The sequence below is a fragment of the Gouania willdenowi genome, chromosome 13 (genome assembly GCF_900634775.1).
Source record: "Gouania willdenowi chromosome 13, fGouWil2.1, whole genome shotgun sequence".
Classification (NCBI taxonomy): domain Eukaryota; kingdom Metazoa; phylum Chordata; class Actinopteri; order Blenniiformes; family Gobiesocidae; genus Gouania; species Gouania willdenowi.
Genome location: NC_041056.1, coordinates 14,313,493 through 14,327,319, shown reverse-complemented (window position 1 = coordinate 14,327,319; position 13,827 = coordinate 14,313,493). Strand labels below are relative to the sequence as shown.

The 13,827-nt window shown below is 38.3% G+C and overlaps 2 protein-coding genes and 1 long non-coding RNA gene across 3 annotated transcripts; 2 read left to right on the top strand and 1 right to left on the bottom strand.

Annotated features, from left to right (window-relative positions):
- Positions 1-363: 363 nt before the first annotated feature.
- LOC114474849 (uncharacterized) lies at positions 364-1,339 on the top strand. The gene is made up of 3 exons (XR_003675398.1): positions 364-507; positions 609-791; positions 934-1,339. It is a non-coding gene; the product is annotated as an uncharacterized LOC114474849 (long non-coding RNA).
- Positions 1,340-2,851: 1,512 nt separating this feature from the next.
- LOC114474915 (hydroperoxide isomerase ALOXE3-like) lies at positions 2,852-9,624 on the top strand. The gene is made up of 14 exons (XM_028465519.1): positions 2,852-3,117; positions 3,842-4,043; positions 4,158-4,239; positions 4,336-4,467; positions 4,535-4,638; positions 4,864-5,036; positions 5,155-5,298; positions 6,428-6,631; positions 6,796-6,882; positions 6,977-7,143; positions 7,212-7,333; positions 7,419-7,519; positions 8,970-9,140; positions 9,235-9,624. Exons 1-14 carry the CDS (start codon positions 2,971-2,973, stop codon positions 9,412-9,414), a joined length of 2,016 nt encoding a protein of 671 aa, XP_028321320.1. The 5' UTR covers positions 2,852-2,970; the 3' UTR covers positions 9,415-9,624.
- A 167-nt stretch (positions 9,625-9,791) lies between these two features.
- LOC114474616 (P2Y purinoceptor 13-like) lies at positions 9,792-10,583 on the bottom strand. Its single transcript, XM_028465033.1, has one exon. It carries the CDS (start codon positions 10,581-10,583, stop codon positions 9,792-9,794), a length of 792 nt encoding a protein of 263 aa, XP_028320834.1.
- Positions 10,584-13,827: the final 3,244 nt, after the last annotated feature.

Below are 13,827 nucleotides of genomic sequence, written 5' to 3'. Positions count from 1 at the left end.
ATGATAGAGTTACCATATAGAGTTAAAGCCCCATGTAGGCTTCTCTTTCAGTTGATCTTTTTTGTGATTTCTTTTGTTTTTATTGCTAATATCTTTTGTCCTGTTTAGTCTGTCAGTGTTTGTGCTGTGAGAAGATTTAAATGAAGTTAGACAATGTTAAAATGAAGAACGATTCACATTTGCCTGGTGACTTTGCGCCTCTAAACTTGGCGGAGGTTTGCGCTCTCCGAGTGCTCTTATTGTTTTGGAGTTTGATGATGAAATAGTATTTGTGTTGAAATTACCCATGCCTCCTCCTCTCTCTGATTCTGGGATCACCTCCAATACGTCAAATTGTGACAGGAAGGACGATAGAATGTGTCAGGCTTCATCATTTTATTGGAGAATACTTGAGGGACAAGTGACTGCTAGAGTCTGCTTCAACTGCCACCTACATTTCATAAGTTTAATTTGTTTGAAGATGAAAATTTAATGTTTCTTTGTTTCTGTAATTAACATTTAGACCAGGTATCTCAAACCTGTGGTTATGTATCATATCATATCTCTACAACAAATATCTGTTTTCTGTCCTTGTGTTCGCTTTTTGTTTTACGTCATTTTTCTTACAGATATTTGAAGAGTATGTAGCAGAGCATTGGAAGGACGATGACTTCTTTGGATACCAGTTTCTGAATGGGACAAACGCATGTGTGATCAAGAAGGGCTCAATACTTCCATCTAACTTTCCAGTCACTGATGAGATGGTGGAGCCTTTTCTGGGAACAGGATGCTCTCTATAAAATGAAACTGAGGTTTGAAAGATGATAAAAATGATCTTTAAAAAAACACCAACAAAATAAAACAAAAATACTAAATTTTAGTACAATTTGTACCAAAGGGCTTAGTGATTATTACAAAAACTTTATTTTTTTCTCACGGTTTTGTAATTGACAGAAAGGAAACATATTCATTTGTGATAATAAGATCATGGATAAGATACCCACCAGGATGTACGGCGAGGAGCCTCTGCAGATGCCTGCCAGCATGTGCTTGTTATACCTGAATCCTGAAAACAAGCTGATGCCATTTGCAATACAGGTAACTCACTAACTCATTAAAAAGATTGTTTGTAGGAGAACATAGTGTTCTCTTATAGCTCCCACATGCAAACAAGCCTTAACAGATTACGGTTCTTGCACAACTAGTTTGCCTTAGGGCCTTAATGCAAAGCATGCATCTACCATCTCATACCACACCAGCTCACATCCAAAGACACATTTATGAGTTTTTCTTTAAAGCCTTGTCAAAGACTATAGATATTTTGCAAAGACTGCAAGGTCATTATTGACAAGACTTGGATACTGTCGCCGTACTTCTACACAGTCTCGTCACTTCCTGTCTAGATTATTGTAATCCCCTCCTGTGTTGCCTCCCTTAAAAAACACACATTTGTGTGCAAGAAGGAAAAGATAATGTTTAATATTAAGAAAATTGTGAAGTAGTGAATTGTGAAATAATGCACTATTGTATGCAGTATTTTGTTCATTGCTTATATATTTATATTTTTAGTCTTATGAAGCATTTCTAATTCACTTTTAATGTCAAAACCTTTAAGGGGAAAATAATCAATATTGGCATTGGTAGTAAAAAGAAATATCATATCAGTGCATCCTTAACCATGAATACAAAGCAATAAAGTGAGGATCTCTTTTCAAATAAATGCCAAAAATAAAATAATTCAGTCAGTTTTTTCATCTTTCTTTTATTTGGTACTTTTCATTTATAAGGTTAGGGTTTACAGATTTATGATTTTAAGTTTTCTATGATTATAAAGAAAACAATTGGAGAATATGTCACGTGTCATTAGAGTAAAAAAAATAGTAGAAACTTTTATCTGCCTCAGCTCGCCTCTAAATTATTAATAGAGAATACAGAAGCAGAATCTGGAATTTGTGCCCTTATTACCTCTAGGATAAATGCATTTACAAAGAAACTTACCATGATAGAGTTACCATATAGAGGTAAAGCCCCATGTAGGCTTCTCTTTCAGTTGATCTTTTTTGTGATTTCTTTTGTTTTTATTGCTAATGTCTTTTGTCCTGTTTAGTCTGTCAGTGTTTGTGCTGTGAGAAGATTTAAATGAAGTTAGACAATGTTAAAATGAAGAACGATTCACATTTGCCTGGTGACTTTGCACCTCTAAACTTGGCGGAGGTTTGCGCTCTCCGAGTACTCTTATTGTTTTGGAGTTTGATGATAAAATAGTATTTGTGTTGAAATTACCCATGCCTCCTCCTCTCTCTGATTCTGGGATCACCTCCAATACGTCAAATTGTGACAGGAAGGACGATAGAATGTGTCAGGCTTCATCATTTTATTGGAGAATACTTGAGGGACAAGTGACTGCTAGAGTCTGTTTCAACTGCCACCTACATTTCATAAGTTTAATTTGTTTGAAGATGAAAATTTTAATGTTTCTGTGTTTAACATTTAAATCAGGCATCTCAAACCTGAAGTGAAGAGCAAAATCTTTCATTTTTAAAGGAAAAAAAATGCATTTTCACATAATTATCCCCTAGTTTTTAATGAGCTTAATGGCATACTTTATGATCAGACGGGTATGGTGATTGGTCACTGAGCCACAGGGGAGGGGCACGGGAGCCACAAATGGCTCCAGAGCCAAAGGCCGCCAACCTCTGGGTTAGACGAGGAAAAAGATTAAATTCCCCAAAGTGTCATTGAAGGTTTTGAAAGACATACCAAAGAGTGGAAAATTTGGAAGTCGTTAAAAAAAAAAAAAAAAAGGTTAGTTTTCTACATCAGTTGGCGAAACCTGTCTTGCTTGTTTTTCTCCTCCTCACACTATAAATGGTAATTGTGTGTTGTTCAAGGAAAGGACGGTTTATTTTAAACAAGTCTGATCTTGAGAGCAGTCATCAGAATCAGTCTCTGGCTTAATTTTATACTTACAGCTTTTTTCCCTTAAGAAAAATGGCTGAATACAAACTAGCTGTGACAACAGGAAGCATGAAATATGCAGGAACCATGGACCACATCTATGCCACTTTGATTGGGACAGAAGGACAGAGCGAGCGGACAGAGTTGGACAAGATTGGTTTTGACTTTTTAACTGATTCGGCAAGTTAATTTATTTCACCACTATCTATTCATTTATCTGTGATTTGAATTTGAACTGATGTTGCATTTCAATTGTGAAAATGGACATTCTGATACTGTAATTATATTTAAATAGGCTAATGATTTTAGTTAAAACAAATGTTTATATAATATTTGAAATGGTTATTGTGTTAATGTATTGTTAAAGTCATTCATGACTCTTAGCTCTGCTTACATTTAGGCCCAGGAATCCATACCGCCATTTGAGATGTGAGTTTAATTCAGGCGTGGCCAACAGATGCCCTTCGGTGTAATTTTGTGCGGCCCCCAAATTAAATGTACAAAATGACTCTTGAAAAAAGAAAGAATGAGAAATAGCAAAAATGCACTTAATCACTGGAAGAAATTGTACAAAATTACAGAAAAATACAACAAAAAGGAAAACAATACACTATGACTGCAAAACACAAAGTGATTCAACAAAAATATACAAAATGAGAGCAAAAATACGCAAATTAACTACTCACAATGTACAAAAATACATAAAACAATAATATAAATAGACAAAAATGATGGAAACAACAAATATGACAGAAACTTTTTTGTGGCCCCCGTTGTGTTAAAAGCTCACCACCTCTGGTTTAATTGCACGTTGTACATGTCTTATTTGTGTTTGAATGATGCAATCAATGAATGCAGAAAAATATGAGAAATTAACTTCACCTTCTATCCTAAATCTTCCCAGACTCGAACTTACACCATAAAACCCAAATCGTCACTGGGAAACCTTCTGTTGCTCCAACTGGAGAAAGATCCCTTTTTGTTTCTCCCTGAGAATCAGTGGTTCTGCTCAAAAATAGTGGTGACGGCTCCAGAAGGAGAGCTCCTTTTCCCCTGCTACAGATGGATCTCCAGAGGAGAGCTGGTGGAACTCAGAGGAGGGAAAGGTTGTCTTTGAGTTTCCAACTAAATTCATCACAGATTTAATATCAATTTAAAGAAGCAGGAACAAATCATAAAATGTTTGGTGACTCCAACTCTAATGCTTTTTTTATTCATAGCAAAAAAAAGCTTTGAGGATGTCCACCCAATGCTGATCGAACACCGTGAAAAAGACATCATGACGAGAAAGAACTTGTACAAGTGGGTTGGCATATGTGCAGCATGCCTCCATAACTCGTTTGTATATATAATGCAAAAAATGTCATTAAATAGTTATTTTGGTTTTACCTTCTGTAGGTGGGAAATTACTGATGAAAAAATACCACATCACCTTCATTACAAGCACGTGTCTGAGCTCCCTGCTGAAGTACAGTTCTCTATGACCAGAGAAGATGAGATAGAGTACACAAAAAAAAATGGCGTGAGTCCGTCATTCACTCATAAAATAAAAAAACGTTTTTACACTGTGCTTTATTTACTATTCTGTCTTTTTCAGTGGTATTGAATTAAAGTTCAAGGGGATGGTTGGCTCCACCGAACAATGGGAAAAAATTGAGGACATGAATGACATTTTCTGCTTCCAAAAGACAACAATATCTGGTACAATATAAAAATGTCCCACTAAAATGGATAATATCATATCTCTACAACAAATATCTGTTTTCTGTCCTTGTGTTCTTACAGATATTTGCAGACCTGCTCTGCTGTTTAAATTGTCATTTTATATGTATATCTTTAAAGTTATACTTGTAATTAGCAATTTAAAACCAAAATCAGTCCTTGCATACCAAAGAATGGTGAAAAATTCAGTGTCTTCGCTTTCAGAGTATGTAGCAGAGCATTGGAAGGACGATGACTTCTTTGGGTACCAGTTTCTGAATGGGACAAACCCGACTGGGATCAAGAAGTGCTCAAAACTTCCATCTAACTTTCCAGTCACTGATGAGATGGTGAAGCCTTTTCTGGCAGCAGGATGCTCTCTGAAGAAGGAAATCAAGGTTTGAAAAACCAACAACAAAACAAAGCAAAAATACTAAATTTTAGTACATTTTGTACCAAAGGGCTTAGTGATTATTACAAAAACTTTCTTTTTTCTCACGGTTTTGTGATTGACAGAAAGGAAACATATTCATTTGTGATAATAAGATCATGGATAAGATACCCACCAGGATGTACGGCGAGGAGCCTCTGCAGATGCCTGCCAGCATGTGCTTGTTATACCTGAATCCTGAAAACAAGCTGATGCCAATTGCAATACAGGTAACTTACTAACTCATTAAAAAGATTGTTTGTAGGAGAACATAGTGTTCTCTTATAGCTCCCACATGCAAACAAGCCTGAACAGATTACGGTTCTTGCACAACTAGTTTGCCTTAGGGCCTTAATGCACACCACAGAGTTTTTTCTTTAAAGCCTTGTCACAGACTATAAATAATTTACAAAGACTGCAAGGTCATTATTAACAAGACTTGGATACTGTCACCATACTTGTACACAGTCTCGTCACTTCCTGTCTAGATTATTGCAGTCCCCTCCTGTTTGGCCTCACTTAAAAAAACCCTCCATAAACTACAACTGGTCCAGAACTCAGGACCCCCTCTACTCACTACATCACACCCATCCTGCAGCATCTCTGCTGGCTACCAATAACACATTGGATCAATTACAAGATTTTACTTCTTACCTTTAAGCCTAAAACTGAAATGGGCGAGAGGGATTGTGGATGGCCTTAAAGTTTAAGGCCATCCACAATCCTGCTCACCCTTTTCAGTCACTATGCTCCACAGCTCTGGAATTCACTCCCTCCTGACCTCAGAAACACTGACTCACTTTCACATCTTTTTACACTCACCTACTCCCTCTGATCCATACTCTACCATCATCGTCCACCTTATTTTTTTATATATTGTATTGTTCATTATATGTTCTTTTTCAATCTTGTTCTTATCTTAGATTGTGCGGTGAGCTTGAAAGGCGCCTCAAACAAAATGCATTATTAATATTATCATTATTATTATTGTTATTATTATTAATTATTCTAGTAAATGTACGGGACCTTAGACTTCTCACTGGTGCACCGTCCAGGCCACTCTTGTCATTGTTAATCTGCCAAGTTTTCTATTTGAGGTTATATAAGCGCTTATCTATTGGTTTTTAATGATTTGAGTAAATATCATCCTTAGAACACCCTTTTAATCACACTTACAAACATGCAGGTTCCTGCAAATATAATTGTCACCAGCAAAAAAAAAAAAATGATGTAATGGTTTTTGTGTGCTCTTTACACACAGCTATTGGTGTTCATAAAATCTTGTTGTCATTTACTGAAACTGACACAGAAACATGAATTCTCATCACACTAACATAAATGCATCGTTATGGCTTCCAGCTGAATCAACAACCTTCTGAGCAGAATCCCATCTTCCTACCAAGTGACTCTGAGCCGGACTGGCTTTTAGCCAAGATATTTGTCAAAAGCGCTCATGCACTGGAATTCGAGTCAGTGGATCACCTCTTGGGGACACACTTTATGGCAGAGATCTTTACTGTTGCTGCTCTCCGTAACTTCCATCCAGTTCACCCTCTTTACAAGGTAGAATCACACAGATGATAGATTATTATTATTCGTGACACATGGGTTGATATCAGGGACCTGTTTGAGCTGCTGAGGACTTGACTTTTATCTGTTTTCATTGTATGTGTGTGTGTGTGTGTGTGTGTGTGTGTGTGTATGTGTTACACTTCTTGTCTCTACAGCTGCTGATCCCACACTTTGAATACACTCTGCATATCAACACTCTGAGCCGCATTAATTTGTTTGGACCTGAAGGAATTTTAAACAATGTATGGCTTTGAAACACTTTTTTTGATATCCATCAAATAATTACATATGTTAGTATTGTTTGTTGTAACTGTCTGTTCCAACTATAACTAACAGAGTACTCTTGGATATGAGGGAACGAAGGAGCTTGTCAGACGAGGTTTCGCTCAAATAACCTACAGCTCACTCTGCCTGCCTGACAACATAGCTGCACGAGGGCTGGAGTCCATCCCCAACTACTACTACAGAGATGATGGACTGAAGCTGTGGAACATCATCAACAGGTTTATTTCATTTTCAAAGAATGAGCAGATCCAATGAAACCTAATAATCAGTGACATTTCTTGTCTAGCTACATGAATAAAATGATGGAGCACTTCTATCCCTCTGACGCTGACGTGAGTAAGGATGCAGAGCTGCAGGGATGGATTCAGGAGGTGTTCACTCATGGCTTCTTGGGAAACAAGCATTCTGGTTCGTTCCTAATTCTCTCTGTTTGTAACAACATACAGCTGCTCCAAATCTGACTTTTTTTTCACCTTGGTTGTCATGGTTACAGGAATTCCTTCTGATTTCACTAACGTCAAGGACCTGGTCAAGTTTCTCACCATGGTAATCTTCACGGTGACAGCCCAACATGCTGCACTCAATAACGGACAGGTTAGCAAATAATAATACAGTATTTTTATTACATACTTTTAGATTTAAAGGGTATCTGTAGTAAAAATGTATAAGACAAAAAAATGTGTTCAATGTATTAAGAAAAAAAAACACACATTAAAAGGACCTTTTAGAACGATTTTACACCGTCGGGCATCAAATATGAAGAGTAGCCATTTTGCACAGGATATGACGCACGTTTGTTGATTCCTCTTCGTTGTTGCTAGGCATCAGTGGTCTACAGTTTCTGAACAATGGTGGCGTTTAAAGCTAATGGTTGCTATAACAACAAGATAAAAAGGAGGGTCTTTTATCTCCCCCACCTGTCTCTGGTCAGAAAACAGCACTTGCAACTTTCCTGCCTCCGACCCGGTGGCAAGACATACTGCTTTACGGCAGCCCAGTACAAACTAATGCTAGATTATGACCAACCCCATGGTTGCACACGGTTGTCCACAAATTCACTTTTCTCAAACTTATATCATGGTGGAGCCAGCAAAAAAAGGCAGAGAAGACCTTTGTCCAAGGAATGGAGCAACTCCATGCAGTGACAGCTCAGCAGCAATCACACACCGCGACGACTGTGTGTGATTACGCAACAGGCATGCACACACAATCGCAACACAGCGCTCCATCAGGCAGAACACACACAAATATCCATTCATCTATCTATCTATCTATCTATCTATCTATCTATCTATCTATCTATCTATCTATCTATCTATCTATCTATCTATCTATCTATCTAACTATCCAACTATCTATCTATCTATCTATCTATCTATCTATCTATCTATCTATCTATCTATCTATCTATCCAACTATCTATCTATCTATCTATCTATCTATCTATCTATCTATCTATCTATCTATCTATCTATCTATCTATCTAGCTATCTGTCTATCTATCTGTCTATCTATCTATCTATCTATCTATCTATCTATCTATCTATCTTCAGAGCTGCTTTGTCAGCCTATAAACACATCACACACATTTCCACACTACCTTCCGTATTACTCCCACATCATTCATTTATTTTACTTGTCTCTTTTCCTCATACTGTTCACATGGTCACATGGGACTATATGTGTGAAAGCACCCTTAGTGTCACTGTTGTATTGGGATTTTTCAGTAATTGGTTGCTACTGTCTTGGGAGAGCAAAGGTGCGCATGTAGCTGTTGGATGGGGCAGGCAGCGTGGGGTGGAGTGTTTATGGCAGTGACATAACCAAAGGGGCCTTAAGGGGGAGCGCTAAGTGCAAGTTAATTAGTTTTTTGCTCCCCTTTAAGATCAGATAAAAGTAATTTCCTTTTACAGTATAAGATTTGCACTTGTGGTGATACTTCTGTTAATAGCTCAATACCTAATGTTATTTCCAAGGGCCTGTTTTGTCAGAAGACTAAAGGGAAGATTACATTAAAATTTGTAAATATTTTTTTTTTCTTTAGTTTGATTATCTGGCCTGGGTCCTGAATGGTTCTCTCCTGCTCCGCAAACCTCCTCCAACCACCAAGGGGCAGTCAATCCTGGAGACAATTTTGGAGACAGCCCCAAATATTGGAGAGACTGTTAAATTTGCAACCTTGTTTCTGATCCTCTCAGAGAAATACTCAGACATGGTTTGTTTCCCATTCAGAAACATGTATAACTCCCAGTACAAATCCCAACTCAAACACTTGGTCTTTTTTACCTGATTTCTCTGTCACTTTGCAGGTCTTGCTCGGAGCCTACCCAGACGAGCGCTTTGATGGGCCCGAGCCGAAGCAGATAATTCAGGAATTTCAAGCTGAGCTTTCCTGTCTCAGTGAAGCTATTCAGACTAGAAATGCTGAGCTTGAAATTCCCTACACATACCTGAACCCCACTCAGATCGAGAACAGCATTACAATCTGAGAACACCTCAGACAGCTGAAAAGCCTCTACAAGCTGCTCTCAAATTTTCTCCTTTGTTCCAGAAAATGCATCCAGTAATTCGTCTTCAAATTGTGGGCATATTATCGTAACAACTATTTCTATGGATCTGCATGCTCCAAGTTAGTTAAACATGTATGTATTTTAACAATACCCAAGATACATGGTAAATAAAACATTGTTTGCTTCTAATTCTTTCCACTTTTTGACCTTTGAATAATGTTGCAGGTAATAATCAAAAACCAGGTATTCCCTTAATCTAGATTCAGGTAAATTGAACGTCAAGAAGACTGGTGTTGAGAACATTTATTTACCCAGTGTGTATATTTTCTATCAAACTCAACATGAATTTGCATTTTCTAGACACACTTAGCATAGGAAAAGAGTTGACTAAGCATGAACAATGATACGAATGATACAAAAAACACGACAACTACCAGATAAACCCGTAGTTTAATTTTCTGATTGCCCTGATTGTTGTTGTTGCTGCTAGAGTTTCTGAATGACTGGATGACTTTTCTCGCAATGCAAATGTAGCACACCACAACAACTACACTAACCAGCCAGAAAAAAACACTTGAGCAGATAACAGTCTTCGTATGATAAACAAGTCCTGCTGGCGTTTTAAGGTACATGCAATCATGGATTTCTGTCATGTTGCCTGGGGATTTGTTTGTTAAAATAATATTGGGCAAGCCTGTGCATCCGAATATTATCACCCAGATTAAAGTGGATACCACTCTGCCAAAGGTTACATTCTGACAAAATAACATGTTGCGTGGGGTCACGATCTTGAAGAAGAGGTCCAGACTGATAAAGCCTAACAGGGCAATACACGTGTACTGTATGTTATACAAAATGACGCCAAAGAAACGACATGAAAGAATGAATAAGGTGTTCGATGAACCAGTCAAGTCATTTGCAACTTTGATGGGGATGAGAAAGGCCATGATAAGGTCAGCGACCACAAGATTTTTCAGGTAAATCACAAAAGTGGATGTGGACTTGAGGTACAGAGACACCCAGGCTGCCACGCCATTTAGCACCAGAGCTATAGGAAGCATGAGGAAGTAGAGCGCAGGGATGACATACGGGTTCAAACTTGAGCGGTCACACTCGAAATCATCATCATAGGTTAGAGTGAATGACATCAAATCTGTAAAATAAAAACACATCTTACACAAATGAATGTTTCTTTTGGTAAAACAATTCATGGACAAAAGTCCAATCCTGATCCTTGCAGGCTGGAGTCTGACATGTTTTAGATATCTACCTACTCCTATACACCAAAATCTGATAAAGACGTCCACATTCAGTTTTGCAGAAAGCCTGGTAATGAGCTTCTTCTTAAATTCAAGTGCTGTAGAGAATCTAAACCAGTGGTTCTCAATTGGTCTCACCCAAGCAGGGTTGGGGTCAATTACATTTTTCAACTACAATTACATCTTTCATTATCAATGTTCAATTACAACTCAATTACGATTACGATGACCAGCATTTTTTATCAGGCCGGGCTACCGGACTCAAAACGCCACTCACTTTTTTCTTCTTGTTATTGTTATTGTATACACTCGGTAAAATTGCAACTCCTCTGTTATTTGTGAATTGAATTTGTCAACGGATCGGGCTGACATTTGGTAGGTATAATTTATAAATGCGTTAGCATCAACCCCCGAGGCTCGAGCCCCCCACCCCTTTTTAGGCAATTTCAATTAAAGTCGCTTTCTCATTTATTTGTGAGTCAAATGTTGCGTTAGTTAGTGGTACCTAATCATTTACACATACCAATATTTGAATGGGCCCCATTACTCCGTATGTGCCACGGGGGTGCCAGGGGGCCCCATTTTTCAAATGACTACTCCCCCGTTAATGATCGATGCATCGGGCGGTAATTTGTCATAGATATTCTATGTGTGGATGTCAAGAGCCTCTCAGAGACCTTTCTGAAAGGGGGGGTGGACAGGGCCCTCCCCCTTTTCTGATAATTTCTAAATTTATCGGATCATAGCTGTGTGATGTATTGTTTCAAAGGTAATTCAACATAGATTACGATTTTATGGAAGCTTAAGTAGAGTTGTCAATTATGGGCATAATAATAATAACATACTCTGTAGCATTATAAAGGAGTATATTTGTGGGTGCAAAGTAAAATAGTGCGTGTGATTTCCCTGGTATAATTCTATGGGGCATGCGCATGATAAATGTGTTTGTTTTTTTTACTCATTTTTATATTTTTTTCATTTGGTGTATTTTTCTGTAATGTATGTTTTTTGGAGTCATTTGGTGTATTTTTTATTTATTTTTTGGTGGAGTTTTTTGCATTTCTGTTGTCATTTTCTGATTCTGATTTTGTGTATAAATATTTAGTTTTGTCTATTTTGAGTCATTTTCATATGCTTGTTGTTGTTTGGTGTATTTTTCTGTAATGTATGTTTTTTGGAGTCATTTTGTTTATTTTTGGAGCCTTTTAGTATATTTTTGTGTATTTTTGTTGTCGTTTTATGTGCTTTTTGTATAAATATTGTTTAGTTTTTAGTTTTATTTTTCTCATTTAGTATATTTTTATTATAAATACCTCAAGTACAGTGCCCGTCGGAAGTATGTATTCATATAGTGGGAGGAGCTTAAGTAGAGTTGTCAATTATGGCCAAATGAGTATGTGTTTGAAGGTTGGATGTACAAAGAGGTGGACATACTCTGTACTCTGTAGTGTTATAAAGGAGCTGTTGAGAAATAAATTTAAAAAAAAGAGAGAGACCCGGAAGTACCATGAAAAATAAACATTTGGCAACACCAAACTCGCAACTCTCTCTCTAAACGGCTCTGTGTGCGGTCAGCATGTACATCCCGGTGTAGTGCATGCACACGCATCAGCCGTGTGTGTGTGTGTGTATGTGTTTACATTGTAGCTGCTAGCATCTTTCTTAACACAGACTAATATAGGAAAAAACACTCACCCTTACACAGAACAAACAATAATTATAGTGAAGCCGTGTTGTGGACCCAACCGCTCACAAAAAAGTTACATTCCTTTGTCTGAAAGAGCAGACAGTTTGTGATTTGGTCAGCTAATGGCCGTCAGCACAGCCGCCGCGAACAGTCATGGAGACGGAGTCCGTGACCAGCGATTTAATGTAAGTTTGGAATCACGGGAATAATTTTAAATAACCATGAAATATTAACTTAAATAACTTTTTAGCAGTACAAAAACCCAAAACAAACTGTGACAGTGTGATCATGAACCCGTAACCAAAAGTAGCGCACTCAATACCGCGCTCACTACCGCGCTCACTACCGAGAGGGGGATGTAATCTTTTTTAACGTTTTGCAACACTAAATTACTCCAAAATAACGGATGCACACACTTGGGGTATTTGGAACCCGTTGACTAAGTTTCAGGTTGAACTCATATCGCGTCGGGGAGATATTTGCTCCACACACACACGCACACGCACACACACACACACACACACACACACACACACACACACACACACACACACACACACACACACACACACAAACACACCCATTTCTGTCATTATAGTATAAATGGGACATGCGCATGATGTGTAGATAAAGGTTGCACCAATGTTTGCTGGACTTAAGTAAATGGATAATAAATGTACCAGAGCATCCCCTGTCTTTAGACCCTCCCTCGGCAAGGAAAAACACAAAACCCAGTGGGAAAATTAATTACACACAAACATGTCATGTACATCCAACATACAACCATAGAGAAGAGACACAGAAAACTGGTGGGTTTTACACTCAAGGTGCCCCTCTCCATTTATCTAGGCTTGGGACTGGCACACAGGAACACACTGAGTGAGTCCTTTTGCGGCTACCCAGAGGCGTTGCAACAGGGTAGGCAACACAGACAATTGCCTAGGGCCCCGAGCTGAAGGGGGCCCCCGAGGGATGGCTGACAGTCAATTTCAATTTCAATGACAAAATAATGTAACTGCTTTGAGACGCTGCAGCGACAGAGCATCAAAAATCCCCTGCACGGGGCCCTTTCTGAGTAGTCACTGGCTAGTTGCTAGTAGGGGGCCTCGACAGAAGGCAGATATCAGTGACACAACTTGAAACCCCCCGGACACATTACAGTGATACGTTGGGAACCTCCCTAATGGGGCCCCACTACTACTGGTCCCTGCATCAACATCAACGTGCTGATGTTATCAAACACACACCAAAAAAATGAAGCGGACATATCCCACAGGGCTCATGAAAAGAAGAATAAAACAAGAAGAAGATGAAAAGAAAAAATGTGATAGTGGTAAGTGTAAATGTGTAAACTATGTGTGTTAATTGTAAAAAGTAGTTAGTCCCAGGTACTTTGTCCCAAACTCCCAGTCATCCACCCAGCACCAGAAAAGTTAACTGCACATC

Bases quoted from the DNA above. Each gene is read 5' to 3' on its own strand.
- LOC114474915 (XM_028465519.1), top strand. From the start codon at position 2,971: ATGGCTGAATACAAACTAGCTGTGACAACAGGAAGCATGAAATATGCA. The intron at 5,037-5,154 runs GTTTGAAAAACC...TGTGATTGACAG, and splicing joins CTCTGAAGAAGGAAATCAAG to AAAGGAAACATATTCATTTG. The intron at 9,141-9,234 runs GTTTGTTTCCCA...GTCACTTTGCAG, and splicing joins CAGAGAAATACTCAGACATG to GTCTTGCTCGGAGCCTACCC.
- LOC114474616 (XM_028465033.1), bottom strand. From the start codon at position 10,583: ATGTCATTCACTCTAACCTATGATGATGATTTCGAGTGTGACCGCTCA.